This window comes from Hyla sarda, chromosome 4 (genome assembly GCF_029499605.1).
Source record: "Hyla sarda isolate aHylSar1 chromosome 4, aHylSar1.hap1, whole genome shotgun sequence".
NCBI classification, from domain to species: Eukaryota; Metazoa; Chordata; class Amphibia; order Anura; family Hylidae; genus Hyla; species Hyla sarda.
Genome location: NC_079192.1, coordinates 102,604,200 through 102,623,903, shown reverse-complemented (window position 1 = coordinate 102,623,903; position 19,704 = coordinate 102,604,200). Strand labels below are relative to the sequence as shown.

The following is a 19,704-nucleotide window of genomic DNA, read 5'->3' as shown; positions in this document are numbered from 1 at the left end:
GCACGAGTGAAGTCTTGGAGATGGGAGTGAGAAGTTCGGATTATAGAAGATGTTAGTGTGAGATCATTAGCAGAGCGGAGATAACGTGTAGGATGGTAGACGGAGATGAGAGAGGAGATGTAGGGAGGTGCAGCACTGTGGAGAACTTTGTGTGTGAGACTGAGGATTTTGTGCTGTATTCTGGACTGAACAGGTAACCAGTGTAATGACTGACACAGGGAGGAGGCATCGGTGTAATGGCTGGAGAGGAAGAGGAGTCTGGCTGCAGCATTGAGGATGGACTGGAGAGGGGGGTATTTAAAAGGGAAGGCCTATAAGTAAGAGTTACAATAGTCAAGGTAAGAATGAAACGGAGAACAATGAGAGTTTAAAGGGGTACTCCACTAGAAAACATTTTTTTTTAATCAACTGGTGCCAGAAAGTTAAACAGATTTGTAAATTACTTCCATTTAAAAAAATCTTAACCCTTCCAGTACTTATCAGCTGCTGTATGCTCCAGAGGAAGTTTTTTTCTTTCTGTATGACCACAGTGCTCTCTGCTGACACCTCTGTCCATTTTAGGAGCTGTCCAGAGTAGGAGCAAATCCCCATAGCAAACCTCTCCTGCTCCTGACAGTTCCTAAAATGGACAGAGGGGTCAGCAGAGAGCACTGTGGTCAGACTGAAAGGAAATTCAAAAAGAAAATAACTTCCTCTGAAACATATAGCAGCTGATAAGTACTGGAAGGATTAAGATTTTTAAATAGTTGTAATTTACAAATCTGCTTAACTTTCTGGCACCAGTTGATTAAAAAAAATGTTTTTCAGGGGAGTACCCCTTTAAGTTGTTTCTGCAGTATGAAAATGGCGGATTCTGGAGATGTTTTTAGAGGTTTATGTGACAAGAACATAAAAATGACTGAATCTAGGGAGTGACAGATGGATCTGAGTCTAGCATTGCCCCAAGATAGGGCTATGCTCCCCAGAAGTTATGATGGAGAAAATATACAAAGTTTCTTTTTTTTCAAATATAAAGAATACATGGGCCCAAATTAAACAAACTCTGTGAGAGAAAAAGTGGAGTAATTTTTTCACAGCAACCGATCACTGTTCAGGTAACGAGCTGATGTAAAGGGAAAGCTGAGCTGTGATTGGTTGCTGTGGGGAAATCACTCCACTTTTTCTCTCACACAGTTTGATAAATGTGGGTCATGATGTTAGAGACAGCAGACAGAATGTTGCGTTGGATATTGCAAATGTATTTGTTATTAATAGATGTTTTTATGTATTTCTATTCAGACTTGGGAAGATCGCGGGAGCTACAGTATGTGTATGTGGACAACAATGTTCAGCTGCAGGGTCTTCCCTCATATCTCTACAACAAAGTTATTGGCTGCAGTGGGTAAGTCTTGTTCTATTTCCATAGACACATTGGGGGTATGTATCTATTTCAACAGAAAACTGGTTTAAAAAAAAAAGGCTAATTTTTGCACAGCACTCTTGATTCTTCTCTTATCTACCTATGTGTGTGTGTATGTGAGTGTGTGTGTGTATGTATGTATAAGATTGTATGTGTACATGTGAGTGTGGGTATAAGATTGTATGTATAAGATTGTATGTGTACATGTGAGTGTGGGTATAAGATTGTATGTGTACATGTGAGTGTGTGTGTGTGTGTATGTATAAGATTGTATGTGTACATGTGAGTGTGTGTATGTGTGTATAAGATTGTATGTGCACATGTGAGTGAGTGTGTGTATGTGTATGTATAAGATTGTATGTGTACATGTGAGAGTGTGTATGTGTGTATAAGATTGTATGTGCACATGTGAGTGTGTGTGTATGTATAAGATTGTATGTGTACATGTGAGTGTGTGTGTGTGTATGTATAAGATTGTATGTGTACATGTGAGTGTGTGTATGTGTGTATAAGATTGTATGTGCACATGTGTGTGTATGTATAAGATTGTATGTGTACATGTGAGTGTGTGTGTGTATGTGTGTATAAGATTGTATGTGTACATGTGAGTGTGTGTATGTGTTGTATTAGATTGTATGTGTACATGTGAGTGTGTGTATGTGTTGTATAAGATTGTATGTGTACATGTAAGTGTGTGTATAAGATTGTATGTGCACATGTGAGTGTGTGTGTATGTGTTGTATAAGATTGTATGTGTACATGTGAGTTTGTGTATAATATTGTATGTGTACATGTGAGTGTGTGTATAAGATTGTATGTGTACATGTGAGTGTGTGTATGTGTTGTATAAGATTGTATGTGCACATGTGAGTGTGTGTATGTGTTGTATAAGATTGTATGTGTACATGTGAGTGTGTGTATAATGTATGTGTACATGTGAGTGTGTGTATAAGATTGTATGTGTACATGTGTTGTATAAGATTGTATGTGTACATGTGAGTGTGTGTATAAGATTGTATGTGTACATGTGTTGTATAAGATTGTATGTGTACATGTGAGTGTGTGTATAATGTATGTGTACATGTGAGTGTGTGTATAAGATTGTATGTGTACATATGTTGTATAAGATTGTATGTGTACATGTGAGTGTGTGTATGTATGTATAATATTGTATGTGTACATGTGAGTGTGTGTATAAGATTGTATGTGTACATGTGAGTGTGTGTATGTGTTGTATAAGATTGTATGTGTACATGTGAGTGTGTGTATGTGTTGTATAGGATTGTATGTGCACATGTGAGTGTGTGTATGTGTTGTATAGGGTTGTATGTGCACATGTGAGTGTGTGTATGTGTTGTATAGGATTGTATGTGCACATGTGAGTGTGTGTATGTGTTGTATAGGATTGTATGTGCACATGTGAGTGTGTGTATGTGTTGTATAGGATTGTATGTGCACATGTGAGTGTGTGTATGTGTTGTATAGGATTGTATGTGTACATGTGAGTGTGTGTATGTGTTGTATAGGGTTGTATGTGCACATGTGAGTGTGTGTATGTGTTGTATAGGATTGTATGTGCACATGTGAGTGTGTGTATGTGTTGTATAGGATTGTATGTGCACATGTGAGTGTGTGTATGTGTTGTATAGGATTGTATGTGTACATTTGAGTGTGTGTATGTGTGAGGTAAACAGAGCACCATTGACTTGAACGTTGTAGGACCCTCCACACATCGCAGGCCGAACCAAGAAAGTAAGCTGAACCTGCTGCAGGATAGACAAGGTAAAGGGGGAGCTGGGAATACCCTTTTAGGTTTTGTAGGCTAGGACAACACTGGGACTTTTGTAGAGATACTTATTGATTTTAACTATTGAGTGCCAGCTGTAGTCTAGAAGATATCACACAACTGAACGTATTCTTGGATTGCAGCTCTAGCTCGATTGGTAAAATTTATAAGTAGCCCTACAAAGATTCGCAGTGTGGTCCTGGCCCTAAATAGTAAAAAATATTATTCAATCATTATATATATGATCCAGGATTAGCTGGTTGATACACCCTATAGCTGCCATTACAGTTTCTGAAGGGATTAATACTAGTTCTCTTATAGTCCTGAACAGTAAGGCTGCATTTTTTTTTCTTTTTAGCAGTACAGATGGGGAAACTATAACAAGCAAAATTGGAGTATTTGAAAGCTGGGCAACAAACTTAAAACAGCATAGTTATAGGGAGTATCAGTCACAACCATGCCCTGATACCTGAGCGGGCTCAAAGGCCTTTCTGCCACTTAGGCTATTGGTATAATAAACACCACATAGTAGGCCACACATGGTCCTTTACATCTCTGGATGTCTGTATCAATTTTCACTCAGGTTCCCTAGAAACATATGTAAATAAGGATCCAGGATTTGTAATCATAAATGCTTTTTTGTCTATTTTAAGATGAATTGATATACAAATCATTGGTACTGGCAGGTGATCAGCTGAACAGTCAGCCTTATGCTGGCATCTCTATGCTGTTGTCTGATCATACAGAATAGTTTAAAGGGGTACTCCACTGGAAATATTTTTTAAATCAACTGGTGCCAGAAAGTTAAACAGATTTGTAAATTACTTCTATTTACAAATATTAATCCTTCCAGTATTTATCAGCTGTTATATGCTCCACAGGAAGTTCTTTTCTTTTTGAATTTCCTTTCTGCTTGACGTCAGTGCTCTGTGCTGACACCTCTGTCTATTTTAGGAACTGTCCAGAGTAGGAGCAAATCCCCATAGCAAACCTATCCTACTCTGGACAGTTCCTAATATGGACAGAGGTGTCAGCAGAAAACACTGGTAAGACAGAAAGGAAATTAAAAAAGAAAAGAACTTCCTGTGGATCATACAGCAGCTGACAAGTACTAGAAGGTTTAAGATTTTTTAATAGAAGTAATTTACAAATCTGTTTAACTTTCTGGCACCAGTTGATTTAAAATATATATATATAATTTTTTTTTATTTATTTATTTATTTTTTGAAAGGCTCAAAGGCTCTTCCTGGATAAAGCAGTATCAAATGTTAACCAGATCTCTGACATCTCCAAGTGCGATATAACTCAAATATGTTTAGTGGAATAAAAAGTACATGAGAAGAACAAAGAGTTAAAGGACAGAAGTGAATACAACAAACAAGAAATGATTAAAGGACAACTGTAGTGCAAGACTTTTATATATTTCTGTGCCCGGGCTGCAAAAATAAACAAAATAAACTTTAACATACCTTTCTACGTTCCCCCGTCGGTCCGGTACCGGCCTCACGGTCCAGCAGTGCGAACCTCATTCAACTTTCTGGGGACTGAGATGTCACAGAGCCGTCGGCGTATCGCCTGCCGCAGCGATGTCCCGCCCCGGTCGGTGATAGGCTGAGCCCACTGTCATGTAAGGAGCTCTGGCCGGCTTCTTACATGACAGTGGGCTCAGCCTATCACCGGCCGGGGCGGGACATCGCTGCGGCAGGCGATACGCCGACGGCTCTGTGACGAAGTTGAATGAGGTTCGCACCGCTGGACTGTGAGGCCGGTACCAGACCGACAGGGGAAAGTAGGAAGGTATGTTAAAGTTTATTTTGTTTATTTTTGCAGCCCGGGCACAGAAATATATAAAAGTCTTGCACTACAGTCGTCCTATTTAGCTAAAAAACATAAAATCATTTCAGCAATCTTTCTTCCTGTGACATATCTTGTCTTGTTTAAAACTCAGCACTGAGGCCCCCTGGATGCAGGCCAGGATATGATCACTATTTTCCACTGGATTGGAAATGGCTGCCTGCTAGGAGCTTGGTTTAGTTTTTTTTTTTTCTTCTAGGTTTAGCTGTTCTAGACGTGTAGCTGCCTTTGTCAGAGAATTCCAAGAAAGAAAGACACCTTGTAATGTTAACAGTTTCCTTCCTTCCATCCTTACAGCTGCGGCCCACCTATTCCCATATCTGAAACAAAGCTGCTTTCTTTTACCTCTGGCCCACTGAGTGTCCACCTCCCCGCCGAGGTGAAGTCCATTGGTTTAGCCACTGACTCAGTTTTGCCTCTACAAGAACTGGCACTGCGCTCTCTCCATGCTGCTTTCTGCTCAGTCTTACCAGGTGATCTTTTTGCATACTGTTACTAGCAACACAGGAAAACGTGGTCACATATATTATTGGCTGCCTACAACACATTAGACCAGTGTTTCCCAACCAGTGTGCCTTCAGCTGTTGCAAAACTACAACTCCCAGCATGCCCGGACAGCCAACGGCTGTCCGGGCATGCTGGGAGTTGTAGTTTTGCAACAGCTGAAGGCCCACTGGTTGGGAAACACTGGATTAGACAATCGATTCATGCGAGACTGCAAACCCATTTGTGTATGGAGGGGGGTGTTCTTTGCAACTCTCACCTTTATGTTCTAGCACATACACAGTAACATAGAACATCAGTTTGTAAGTGCTAAACATCCAGAATGTGTTTATCACAGGATGTTAGTTGTGTGCGGATCTTGGCATCTGCTTAGGACTGATGTTCTTTAAAGGGGTACTCCACAGGAAAACATTTTTCTTTTTAATTCAACTGCTGCCAGAAACCTAGAAGCATAGAATGTGTCGGCAGATAAGAACCATTTGGCCCATCTAGTCTGCCCAATAATCAGAATCCTATCAATAGTCCCTGGCCCTATCTTATATGAAGGATAGTAAAACAGATTTGTAAATGACTTCTATTTTAAAAATATTAATCCTTCCAGTACTTATCAGCTGATGTATAATCCACACGAAGTTCTTTTCTTTTTGAATTTCCTTTCTGCCTGACCACAGTGCTCTCTGCTGACACCTCTGTCCATTTTAGGAACTGTCTAGAGTAGGAGCCAATCCCCATAGCAAACCTATCCTACTCTGGACAGTTCCTGACATAGACAGAGGTGTCAGCACGCAGCACTGTGGTCAGACAGAAAAGAAATTCAAAAAGAAAATAACTTTCTCTGGAGCATACAGCTGCTGATAAGTGCTGAAAGGATTAAGATGTTTAAAATAGAAGTCATTTACAAATCTGTTTATCTATCCTTCTTATAAGATGGGGCCAGGGACTAGAGATGAGCGAACTTACAGTAAATTTGATTTGTCACGAACTTCTCGGCTCGGCAGTTGATGACTTATCCTGCGTAAATTAGTTCAGCCTTCAGGTGCTCCGGTGGGCTGGAAAAGGTGGATACATTACTAGGAAAGAGTCTCCTAGGACTGTATCCACCTTTTCCAGCCCACGTGAGCACCTGAAAGCTCAACTAATTTGTGCAGGAAAAGTCATCAACTGCCGAGCCGAGAAGTTTGTGACGAATCGAATTTACTGTAAGTTCGCTCATCTCTACCAGGGACCATTGATAGGATTCAGATTATTGGGCAGACTAGATGGGCCAAATGGTTCTTATCTGCCGACACATTCGGCACCAGTTGATTTAAAAAAAAAATATGTTTTCCAGTGGAGTACCCTTTTAAGAAAATGACTCATAAAGTAATACTAGCAACTGCCCTGAGGTTCTTTAAAAGTCTAAACTGTGTTTATTCACCCAGCTATTCCAGATTTAATAAAGCCCTATTAGAACGTATTACTATGACAGATCTCTTTAAATAAGGGCATTAGCACAATTCTCTAAAATTGATAAAATAATGATTATAGTTGCCTTCAGTTATCACACCCCAAAGGCACCTGGTGGGGGGTTTAGAGTAACACTTAATGTTTCTCTGGAGGTGCATAATATAGGGCTGCTGAGTGGCTGACCACATGATCCTTCTCCACCAGCAGAACTGGTAGGGATCAATGGATAGGGTCTGTGACACCAAAAAGATACAAAAAATGCTTTTTGTCAGCCCAACCACACAGCTGCTTGGCACCTTCATGGGTGCAGTTGTACACACTAGTATAACTTTATTAGAGCATCAGGATAATCTTGTTATTTAACCCCTTCAGGACCAAGCCCATTTTGGCCTTAAGGACCAGAGCGTTTTTTGCACATCTGACCACTGTCACTTTAAACATTAATAACTCTGGAATGCTTTTAGTTATCATTCTTATTCCGAGATTGTTTTTTCGTGACATATTCTACTTTAACGTAGTGGTAACATTTTTTGGTAACTTGCATCCTTTCCTTGTGAAAAATCCTAAAATTTGATGAAAAATTTGAAAATTTTGCATTTTTCTAACTTTGAAGCTCTCTGCTTGTAAGGAAAATGTATATTACAAATAAAAAAAATTTATTCACATATACAATATGTCTACTTTATGTTTGCATCATAAAAGTGACGAGTTTTTACTTTTGGAAGACACCAGAGGGCTTCAAAGTTCAGCAGCAATTTTCCAATTTTTCACAAAATTTTCAAACTCACTATTTTTCAGGGACCAGTTCAGGTTTGAAGTGGATTTGAAGGGTCTTCTTATTAGAAATACCCCACAAAAGACCCCATTATAAAAACTGCACCCCCCAAAGTATTCAAAATGACATTCAGTCATCATTTTAACCCTTTAGGTGTTTCACAGGAATAGAAGCAAAGTGAAGGAGAAAATTCACAATCTTCATTTTTTACACTCGCATGTTCTTGTAGACCCAATTTTTAAATTTTTACAAGGGGTAAAAGGAGAAAATGTATACTTATATTTGTAGCCTGATTTCTCTCGAGTAAGCACATACCTCATATGTCTATGTTAAGTGTTCGGCGGGCGCAGTAGAGGGCTCAGAAGGGAAAGAGCGATAAGGGGATTTTGGAGAGTACGTTTTTCTGAAATGGTTTTTGGGGGGCATGTTGCATTTAGGAAGCCCCTATGGTGCCAGAACAGCAAAAAACCCTCACATGGCATACCATTTTGGAAACTAGACCCCTTGAGGAACATAACAAGGAATAAAGTGAGCCTTAATACCCCACAGGTGTTTCACGACTTTTGCATATGTAAAAAAAAAATATTTTTTTTCACTAAAATGTGTGTTTCCCCCCAAATTTCACATTTTTCCAAGGGTTAATAGCAGGAAATACCCCCCAATATTTGTAACCCCTTCTCTTCTGAGTATGGAGGTACCCCATAAGTTGACCTGAAGTGCACTATGGGCGAACTACAATGCTCAGAAGAGAAGGAGTCATATTTGGCTTTTTGAGAGCAAATTTTGCTCGGGGGGCATGTCGCATTTAGGAAGCCCCTATGGTGCCAGAACAGCAAAAAATACCCACATGGCATACCATTTTGGAAACTAGACCCCTTGAGGAATGTAATAAGGAATAAAGTGAGCCTTATTACCCCACAGGTGTTTCACGACTTTTGCATATGTAAAAAAAAAATAAAAAATTTCCACTAAAATGTGTGTTTCCCCCCTAATTTCACCTTTTTGCAAGGGTTAATAGCAGAAAATACCCCCCAAAATTTGTAACCCCATCTCTTCTGAGTATGGAGGTACCCCATAAGTTGACCTGAAGTGCACTATGGGCGAACTACAATGCTCAGAAGAGAAGGAGTCATATTTGGCTTTTTGAGAGCAAATTTTGCTCGGGGAGCATGTCGCATTTAGGAAGCCCCTAAGGTGTCAGAACAGCAAAAAAAACCACACATGGCATACCATTTTGGAAACTAGACCCCTTGAGGAACGTAACAAGGGGTACAGTGAGCATTTGCCCCCCACTGGTGTCTGACAGATCTTTGGAACAGTGGGCTGTACAAGTTTTCATTTTCATGGACCACTGTTCCAAAGATCCGTCAGACACCTGTGGGGGGTAAATTCTCACTGCACCCCTCATTACATTCCGTGAGGGGTGTCGTTTCCGAAATGGGGTCACATGTGGGGTTTTTTTTTTTTTGCGTTTGTCAAAACCGCTGTAACAATCAGCCACCCCTGTGCAAATCACCTCAAATGTACATGGTGCGCTCTCCCTTCTGGGCCTTGTTGTGCGCCCCCAGAGCACTTTGCGCTCACATATGGGGTATCTCTGTAGTCGGGAGAAATTGCGTTACAAATTTTGGGGGGCTTTTTTCCCTTTTACCTCTTGTGAAAATGTAAAGTATAGGGCAACATCAGCATGTTAGTGTAAAAAATAAAAAAATTTTACACTAACATTCTGGTGTAGACCCCAACATTTCCTTTTCATGAAGGGTTAAAGAAGAAAATACCCCCCAAACCTTGTAACACAATTTCTCCCGAGTACGGCGATACCCCATATGTGACCCTAAACTGTTGCCCTGAAATACGACAGGGCTCCAAAGTGAGAGCGCCATGTGCATTTGAGGCCTAAATTAGGGATTTGCATAGGGGTGGACATAGGGGTATTCTACGCCAGTGATTCCCAAACAGGGTGCCTCCAGCTGTTGCAAAACTCCCAGCATGCCTGGACAGTCAACGGCTGTCCGACAATACTGGGAGTTGTTGTTTTTCAACAGCTGGAGGCTCTGCTTTGGAAACAGTGGTGTACCGGATGTTCTTATTGGGGGAGGGGGGCTGTTTAGGGGTATGTGTATATGTAGTGTTTTTAACTTTTTATTTTATTTTGTGTTAGTGTAGTGTAGTGTTTTTAGGGTACAGTCACATGGGCGGGGGGTTACAGCGAGTTTCCCAGCGCAAAATTTGCTGCATCTCAAGATGCGAGAAACCCACTGTAAAAGCCACGCCCATGTGAATGTACCCTGTACATTCACGGGGGTGGCGGGGCGGGGGGGCTTGCATCAGCTGTTGCAAAACCACAACTCCCAGCATGCATGGTCTGTTAGTGCATGCTGGGAGTCATAGTTTTGCAACAGCTGGAGGCACACAGGTTAGGAAACACTGAGTTAGAAACAGACAATGTTTCCCAACCAGTGTGTCTCCAGTTGTTGCAAAACTACAACTCCCAGCATGCCCAGACAGCTGAAGGGCATGCTGGGAGTTGTAGTTCGGCAACATCTGAAGGGCCTGATGTTGCTGAACTAAAAATCCCAGCATGCCTGGACAGTCAGTGCATACTGGGAGTTGTAGTTTTGCAACAGCTGGAAGAGCACAGATTGGAGACCATTATACAATGGTCTCCAAACTGGGGCCCTCCAGATGTTGCAAAACTACAACTCCCAGCATGCATGGTCTTTTAGTGCATGCTGGGAGTTATAGTTTTGCAACAGCTGGAGGCACACAGGTTAGGAAACACTGAGTTAGAAACAATGTTTCCCAACCAGTGTGTCTCCAGCTGTTGCAAAACTACAACTCCCAGCATGCCCAGACAGCTGAAGGGCATGCTGGGAGTTGTAGTTCGGCAACATCTGAAGGGCCAGATGTTGCTTAACTAAAACTCCCAGCATGCCTGGACAGTCAGTGCATGCTGGGAGTTGTAGTTTTGCAACAGCTGGAAGAGCACAGATTGGAGACCATTATACAATGGTCTCCAAACTGGGGCCCTCCAGATGTTGCAAAACTACAACTCCCAGCATGCCCGGACAGCCAAAGGCTGTCTAGGCATGCTGGGAGTTGTAGTTTTCAGACTCCTAGAAGCAGCAGTGAAGATCTTCACTGCTGCCTCTGAGGACCACATACTTACCCGTCGCTGCTCGTCCACGTGGCCGGTCCCGCGCTGCTCCTCGGTCCCGCCGCTGGATCAGGTAAGTCCGCCGGTCCCCTCGTGTCCCCCCCCCCTATCCTGCAGGTCCCCGCGAGCCCCTGCAGTGCTTCGTCCCCCGTTCTGCCCGACTTCCAGGGGCGGGCAGTGCGGGGGATCTGAACTTTCACCCCAGATCACTGTGATTGGTCCACAGGGACCAATCACAGTGATCGCTGACCAGGACCATCAATTGATGGTCCTGGGGGTGAAGCAGAAGTTGTCCCCTGCTGGAAACAGCGGGACTTCTGCCAGTTAACCCGTGCGATGCTGCGCATCGCCGGGTTAACTGAATGTCATTTATAAACGCCGGGATGCGCGAACGCACTGCACAACCCGGCGTTTATATATGACATTCTGCGGGAAGGGGTTAAAGGGGTGCTCCACTGGAAAAAAAAAAATTCTAAATCAACTGGTGCCAGAAAGTTAAACAGATTTGTAAATTACTTCTATTTACAAATCTTAATCCTTCCAGAACATATCAGCTGCTGTATGCTCCACAGGAAGTTCTTTATTTTTTAAATTTCCTTTCTGTCTGACCACAGTGCTCTCTGCTGACACCTCTGTCCATGTAAGGAACTGTCCAGAGCAAGAGAGGTTTGCTATGGGGATTTGCTCCTACTCCGGACAGTTCCTGACATGGACAGAGGTGTCAGCAGAGAGCACTGTGGTCAGACAGAAAAGAACTCCAGAAAGAAATACAACTTCCTGTGGAGTATACAGCAGCTGATAAGTACTGTAAGGATTAAGATTTTTAAATAGAAGTAATTTACAAATCTGTTTCTGGCACCAGTTGATTTAGAATTTTTTTTTTCCAGTGGAGTACCCCTTTAACCCCTTAAGGACGCAGCCAATTTGGGCCATAAGGACGCAGAAAATTTTATTTTTACGTTTTCATTTTTTCCTCCTCGCCTTCAAAAAATCATAACTCTTTTATATGAGTCACTCACTTTACCATAAAATGTATGGTGCAACCCAAAAAAATACTATTTGTGTGGGGAAATTAAAAAGAAAACTGCAATTTAGCAAATTTTGGAAGGTTTCGTTTTCACGCCGTACAATTTATGGTAAAAGTGACGTGTTCTTTATTCTTTGGGTCAATACGATTAAAATGATACCCATGATAACATACTTTTCTATTACTGTTGCGCTTAAAAAAGATCGCAAACTTTTTAACCAAATTAGTACGTTTAAGATCCCCCTATTTTGAAGACCTATAACTTTTTTTCATTTTTCCGTATAAGCGGCGGTATGAGGGCTCAATTTTTTTTGGTCCGTGATCTGTACTTTTTATTGATACCATATTTGCTTATATAAAACTTTTGATACATTTTTTATAAATTTTTTTGCGAATAAAATGTTATAAAAAAAGCAGCTATTTTGGAATTTTTATTTTTTTTACGTTCACGCCGTTCACCGTACGGTATCATTAACATTTTATTTTAATAGTTCAGATATTTACGCACGCAGCGATACCAAATATGTATATAAAATATTTTTTTAACACTTTTTGGGGGTGAAATAGGTAAAATGGGGCAATTTACGTTTTTATTAGGGGAGGGGGTTTCTCACATTTTTTTTTTACTTTATTTTTTTATTTTTACACTTTAATAGTCCTCATAGGGGACTATTTAAAGCAATCATTCGATTGCTAATCCTGTTCAGTGCTATGTATAGGACATAGCACTGATCAGGGTTATCGGTGATCTTCTGCTCTGGTCTGCGGGAAGGCAGATCGGAGCAGAAGACTCCCGGAAGACAGCGGAGACAGGTGAGGGGACCTCCGGCTGCCGTGCAGGATGATCGGATCGCTGCGGGCGATCCGATCATCCAATTAAGTGACCGAGATGCTGCAGATGCCGTGATTGGTATTGATCATGGCATCTGAGGGGTTAACGGCGGACATCCGCGGGATCGCTGATGTCTGCCATTACCGGCAGGTCCCTGGCTGCGATCAACAGCCGGGACCTGACACGTGTGACCCGGACATCGCTCCGATGCCCGCGGTTATGCTTAGGGCGTAAATGTACGTCCTGGTGCGTTAAGTACCGCATCACCAGGACATACATTTACGTCCTTCGTCGCTAAGGGGTTAAAGAGACATAGTTAGGGATCCATTCAAATGGGTTTTCTGACCCCAGAAAATATTTGAGTTACAGCTCAGGCTGGCATAAAGACAAAAAAGCTGATGCTTCTTCCCTTATCCCCTGGTGTGCCTGTCTTGAAGGTGCCTGGTGCTAGCTAAGCCGTGCTTCCTTGTTTTGTTTTACACACAGGAAGAAAGATACGCCATAACATTATACTTAGCTGCACTATGATAGCAGACCTAGGAGCACTCATAAGGCTCCCAGCTGCTATGACACCCCATCAAAACCCCATAGTTTTGTCATGAGGAGGCGACATAAAGACCCCCTTCCCTCTGTCTTATCACTTAGATGTTCAGTCTAATGACACTATATAGATCCTTGGTGTGGGATAAATGGATGACTGCCTCACATACAGTATAATGTATGGAATGTTTTTGATCACTTATCTACTTCAATTATCCACTTTCAGTCATTTACAAGATGGGTGATACCACTCTACTTTGCTTTTAAAGCACCTTACTAACTAAAAGCAAGCCAATTTAGAGCAAATTCCTTATTAGCTACTTGCCTCCATTTCCCTGCTACCTCAAGTACAACATCAAGTACAGCATCTTCTCATTTGTCTTCCTTACCATCCACTTACTTTGCTGTATGACCTATGATTTGGCCCCATATTGCCAAAGTACTTTTATTTAAGCACAATGTAGCACAAGAGAACCTTCTATGACTTGACTTTAGAGATTTATAGATTGTATGGGGAAGATTTATCAAAACCTGTGTAGAGGAAGAGTGGTGTAGTTGCCCAAGGCAACCAATCAGGTTGCTTATTTCATTTTTCACAGATCTCTTTAAAAATGAAAGAAGCGATCTGATTGGTTGTCATAGGAAACTGCACCACTCTTCCTCTGCACAGTTTTTGATAAATCTCCCCCTATGAGTGTATCGGATTGTTACACATATTTTCCATGGCTGTACATTTTCACTTTGTGCACTATTATTTTATTATTGAGGAACACTTTAAAATATTAATTCGCTGTGCCGAACCTAGCACAGGGCCTGCTTAAGTGACCGCTATTTTCTCTTTTATTAGATGTAAGCGGCCTTACCCACATCTCATTACCCAGAAGTCTATTAGAGCTACTACAGTGTCCTCTGGGGCACTGTCATCGCTGCAGCCAGTCCATGTTTACTATTGTGTATCCAAAGCTTTTTCCTCTGAGAGAGACTCCTATGGCTGGACTACATCAAGGGTAATCCATTGATGACAGGAATTTGTTCCCATATTTTAAATGTGGTCAATTATGTCATAATGATGGGGCAGTTTTTGTGTATGAGAACTAGGTTTTGCACAGCTTTAGTTATCTATAAATCTTCTAATGTAATAGTAGTAATGTGTAGTGTTAGAATAAGTAGGATAAAAGTATATGGTTTATAGAGGTGTAGGTTAACTTTTAATTGACCATTTTGGGAAGTGAAGGACTATGGGGGCTTTTGAATGCAATTTTGTTTTATTATTGCATTCTTTGGTACAAAATAATAAACATTTTCCCAGATCTATTAAAATTTAGCTCAGTTTCTCTTCTGCAGCCGGTATTTTTTCACATATAAGCAACCTGCTGTGTCTCATTCTAAATTAAATCAAAGAAACTGCCTGATGGCTCAGTCTCCATCCTCTCTCTGTTCTCTCCTGAACAGCCTTTTAAAGGGGTACTCCAGCCCTAAGACATCTTATCTGTTATCCAAAGGATAGGGGATAAGATGTCTGATTGTGGGGGTCCCGCCGCTGGGGACCCCTGCAATCTCTCATGCAGCACCCACCTGTGTGAGCTGCACAACCACGGGGGCAGAGTATCAAGCCCCATAACCACGGGGCCAGAGTATCGTGACGTCACGACTCCGCCCCCATGTGATGTCACACCCCGCCCCCTCAATGCAAGTATATGCAGTAAATTTTGCAGAATTGCCTAGCAGAATTTTTACAACAGATTCTGCTTGAAAATTCTGCCTTGTGAACATAGCCTGAATATGAGAGAGCGGCCTTCCCTATATATGAAAATATGCAGGCTTCACAAGAGAAACTGAGCAGATTTTTAAATAAAAAACATATGGGAATAATGTTTGTTACATCATACAGTGGGGCAAAAAAGTATTTAGTCAGCCACCAATTGTGCAAGTTCTCCCACTTAAAAAGATGACAGAGCCCTGTAATTTTCATCATAGATATACCTCAACTATGAGAGACATAATGAGAAAAGAAATCCATAAAATCACATTGTCTGATTTTTAAAGAATTTATTTGCAAATTATGATGGAAAATAAGTATTTGGTCAATAACAAAAGTTCATCTCAATACGTTTTATACCCTTTGTTGGCAATGACAGAGGTCAAACGTTTTCTGTAAGTCTTCACAAGGTTTTCACACACTGTTGCTGGTAATTTGGCCCATTCCTTCATGCAGATCTCCTCTAGAGCAGTGATGTTTTGGGGCTGTCGCTGGGCAACACGGACTTTCAACTCCCTCCAAAGGTTTTCTATGGGGTTGAGATCTGGAGACTGGCTTGGCCACTCCAGGACCTTGAAATGCTTCTTACGAAGCCACTCCTTCATTGCCCGAGCGGTATGTCTGAGATCATTGTCATGCTGAAAGACCCAGCTACGTTTCATTTTCAATTACCTTGCTGATACATGGCCCCATTCATTCTTTCCTTTACACGGATCAGTCATCCTGGTCCCTTTGCTGAAAAACAGCCCCAAAGCATGATGTTTCCACCCCCATGCTTCACAGTAGGTATGGTGTTCTTTGCATGCAACTCAGCATTCTTTCTCCTCCAAACACGACGAGTTGAATTTTTACCAAAAAGTTCTACTTTGGTTTCATCTGACCATATTACATTCTCCCAATATTCTTCTGAATCATCCAAATGCTCTCTGGCAAACTTCAGACGGGCCTGGACATGTACTGGCTTAAGCAGAGGGATACGTCTGGCACTGCATGATTTGAGTCCCTGGTGGCGTAGTGTGTTACTGAAGGTAGCATTTGTTACTTTGGTCTCAGCTCTCTGCAGGTCATTCACTAGTTCCCCCCCTGTGGTTCTGGGATTTTTCCTCACGCCCTTGTGATCATTTTGACACCACGGGGGAGATCTTGCATGTAGCTCCAGATCGAGGGAGATTATCAGTGGTCTTGTAAGTTACAGATCTGTGAGAGCCATAAATCTTGCTTGTTTGTAGGTGACCAAATACTTACTTTCCACCATAATTTGCACATAAATTCTTAAAAAATCTGACAATGTGATTTTATGGATTTTTTTTCTCATTATGTCTCTCATGGTTGAGGTATATCTATGATGAAAATTACAGGCCTCTCTCATCTTTTAAAGTGGGAGAACTTGCACAATTGGTGGCTGACTGTAAGTAGTATAAAGTAAAAATGAAAATAATAAAAAATATATATTTAAAGGTGTCCATAACCTTTACATGACTTTCTGACAAAGTATATAAAGGAAATTTGTTAGGTTGTTACCAGGTATATCACTGCAATCTCCGGTGGATAGGTCATATGGAAATAAAACCTAACCATATCTTTGTTTCTTCAGATGATCGTTTGTAAAATTATAAAACCATCTTTTCCCTTTGCAGCTTCTGTGCCAGAGACATCATCACACATGCATCTTTCCTCCCACACTTTACCTGCCCTGTAAGATTGGTGTACAAGGCTCAGAGCTGTAAACAAGACCCCTATATGTCAATCATACATGGCGGGGAGGGAGGGAGGAGGCAAGCATGCTTCTACCTTGCACCATCTCTATAGTACTTGAGCTGAAAAGAGAAAAGAGGGTTTTATAATTTGACAAACTTCCATCAGAAATAACCTATAACTGGGCATGTAATGAACACAATACAGGTCCTGAGGTTCAGCTACTACTGAATTAGCACACCAAATAGAAACCCAGGGCATACATTTATACAAGTACACAATCATTTAATATTGCACAACATTAGAACCAGAATAAAAAAAGAGTCAGGAGAGCTTCAAGCCCCCTGATGAAGCAAGGTGAGATATACATTGGGGTGTGAGGCTCTGTGCACGAGTAATGGTCGCCTGTACCTTGCAGTTTTTCTGCACTGTTAATTATCTGTGTTATTTTCTATGTATTGTTAGGGGTTTTCTTACGTGCATAGTGTACATTTATGTATTTTGTGTAAAGTGCCAATGGATCTTATCAGTATTCTGATTTGATCACACCTGATTACCCCTGTACATTATTGACTTTACCCATCAACCTCATCTAGTGCTTATAGACTTTCTTCATGTTCTGGTTTTATTGTTGTGTAATCATGAGGACATAGTTTTAAATTAGAGGGACAAAGGTTTATACAGTAATATCAGGAAGTATTACTAGTGGATGCATGGAACAGTCTTCCGGCAGAATTGGTAGCTGCAAATGCAGTAATGGAGTTTAAGCATGCATGGGATAGATATAAGGCTTTCCTTCATATAAGATAGGGCCAGGGACTATTCATAGGATTCAGAAATATTGGGAAGACTAGATGGGTCATTTGGTTCTTATCTGCCGACACATTCTATGTTTCTATGTATTTGTATGCATGTACGTCCTTGGGTTTCTTTCATCAGAAGAAACAAGGATATAGTTTGTTGTATCTCCCTATGATGTCTCCCCTGGTGTCTGCAGCTTTATATCTGGTAAGGATCTAACAGACTTCCTTTAATGTAAACTATTTTGAAAACCATAAATGTTATTGATTAAAAGAACTAATTTTTATAATCTAGTCATATACAGTGTACTTAAGGTTTCATACGGTTTAAAATAATGTTTATAAATAATAGCATTTAATTGTAAATGCTTAGACACCTGACGCATCCTTTGCTCTTTCCTGCAGGAGAACAGCTGTCAGTTTTGTGGCATACTGCTGCTCCACCCAGTGTCTCCAGACATTCGATCTACTAAGTTGATGTTTATTTCCACTGGCAATATTGGACTATTCTATCTTGCCCCGTCGTCTTACGTTACAATCAAGAACCAGCAGTGATAGATCCTAAATGTACAAACCAGTTTGAGTGAACTGGGGTCTGGTTCATGTTGACAACGCCCCCAGACACCCTTTACTGTCATTTCCTGTAGATTCTTCAATAAAGACTCTCTTTTCCTTGTGTGTTTTTGGATGAATCATACATACCTCAGGGAGGTGGATCTGCCATCCATCCAAAATCATTATGAAAAATGTGATTTAACAAACAGGCCCACAATGGTCTTAAAGGGGTACTCCAGCCCTAAGTCCTCTTATCCCCTATCCAAAGGATAGGGGATAAGATGTCTGATTGCGGGAGTCCCACTGCTGGGGACTCCCGCAATCTAGCATGCAGCACCCACCTGTGAGCACGGCCGTTTAACCCCCTGCCATAGACTTGCATTGAGGGGGGGTGTGATGTCACATGGGGGGCGGAGTCGGGACGTCACGATACTCCGTCCCCGTTGTCCGGAGGCATAAGACTTGGATCCTCCAGCGCTTCCTGCAGTGCTCACAGGTGGGTGCTGCATGCTAGATTGCGGGGGTCCCCAGCAGCGGATAGGGGATAAGATGTCTTAGGGCCGGAGTACCCCTTTAACCATTACTCAAAACTGATGCCATAAATATTAAATGATGAAGGATTGGCCCAGAATTCATGTATTATAACATTTTTTTTTTAAATGCCAATGATTGCCATGTGTCAACATGTTTAAAGTCTAAAGATAGTGTAGACCTTGCTGGAAACCTCCTTAGTAACAGATCTCTTCTGTGGTATACTTATTGCGGTATGTTGCTTTTATGCATCAGAAACACCTGTTAACATGGTTTATCTATAACAAGAACACAAGGAGCAAGAAAGTCTTTACTGAATTACCAAACACAGAAACCAGCGGATAATGCATCAGCCCTATTTCCAGTACTGGGGCAGCCTTTGAATTCTCCGTATCCTGACGGTAAAAATGGTGCTTTATGAAGATTAAAAGATTTTAGAATCTTGCTTTTTAACTATTTCACTGCCATAAACAAGAGCAAATCCATTATCAACAATGTTATCATGAAAGGAGGGAGTTCTTTAAGTGGATGTATGTCATGACACCATAGCGTTTACCTGGGATTGGAAGGGTTGCAGATGCTTTCTGGATCACATGTGCCAACAGCAAATCTCTCAACGCTGCGTGTTAATAGAACACCATGGCTGCTGACCAGAAATCTTATTAAAGGCACTGGAATAGATCATCATTTCTAATGATCTCATCCCAGAAACGTCTCAACAAAATATGGACTGAAATAAAGCTGCTTTTTATGTGAAACTCCAGCCTCTTTACTTATTGCACTTTGTGTTAACTACCTAAGGGATGAAGAGTCTGAACACTATATCCTACTGCTTTATGTTGTATAGACGCTGTCACTAAAAAGAACTTTTCACATGTCAGAAGTTTTGATCGGTCTGGACTGAGTGTTCAGTCCCCCACTGATCGTTAAAACAGGGCAGGAGTAGTGCACAACTAAGCACTTCTCTCCCATTCTTACTGGTTGCTACACAAGACTGACCTCTATAGTAAGACCTACTTTATAGTAGGAGCAGTGACAAGCCAC

At 41.3% G+C, this 19,704-nt stretch overlaps 1 protein-coding gene across 1 annotated transcript in view; it reads left to right on the top strand.

Moving 5' to 3' along the window:
• Positions 1-19,418, top strand: part of LRRC28 (leucine rich repeat containing 28) — a 59,156-nt gene extending 39,738 nt beyond the window's left edge. The window contains exons 7-10 of the mRNA XM_056571840.1: positions 1,279-1,381; positions 5,337-5,512; positions 14,168-14,327; positions 17,980-19,418. Coding sequence (XP_056427815.1) covers positions 1,279-1,381; positions 5,337-5,512; positions 14,168-14,327; positions 17,980-18,052 — 512 coding nt within the window. The 3' untranslated portion in view covers positions 18,053-19,418. The remainder of the gene's footprint in view (positions 1-1,278; positions 1,382-5,336; positions 5,513-14,167; positions 14,328-17,979) is intronic.
• Positions 19,419-19,704: the final 286 nt, after the last annotated feature.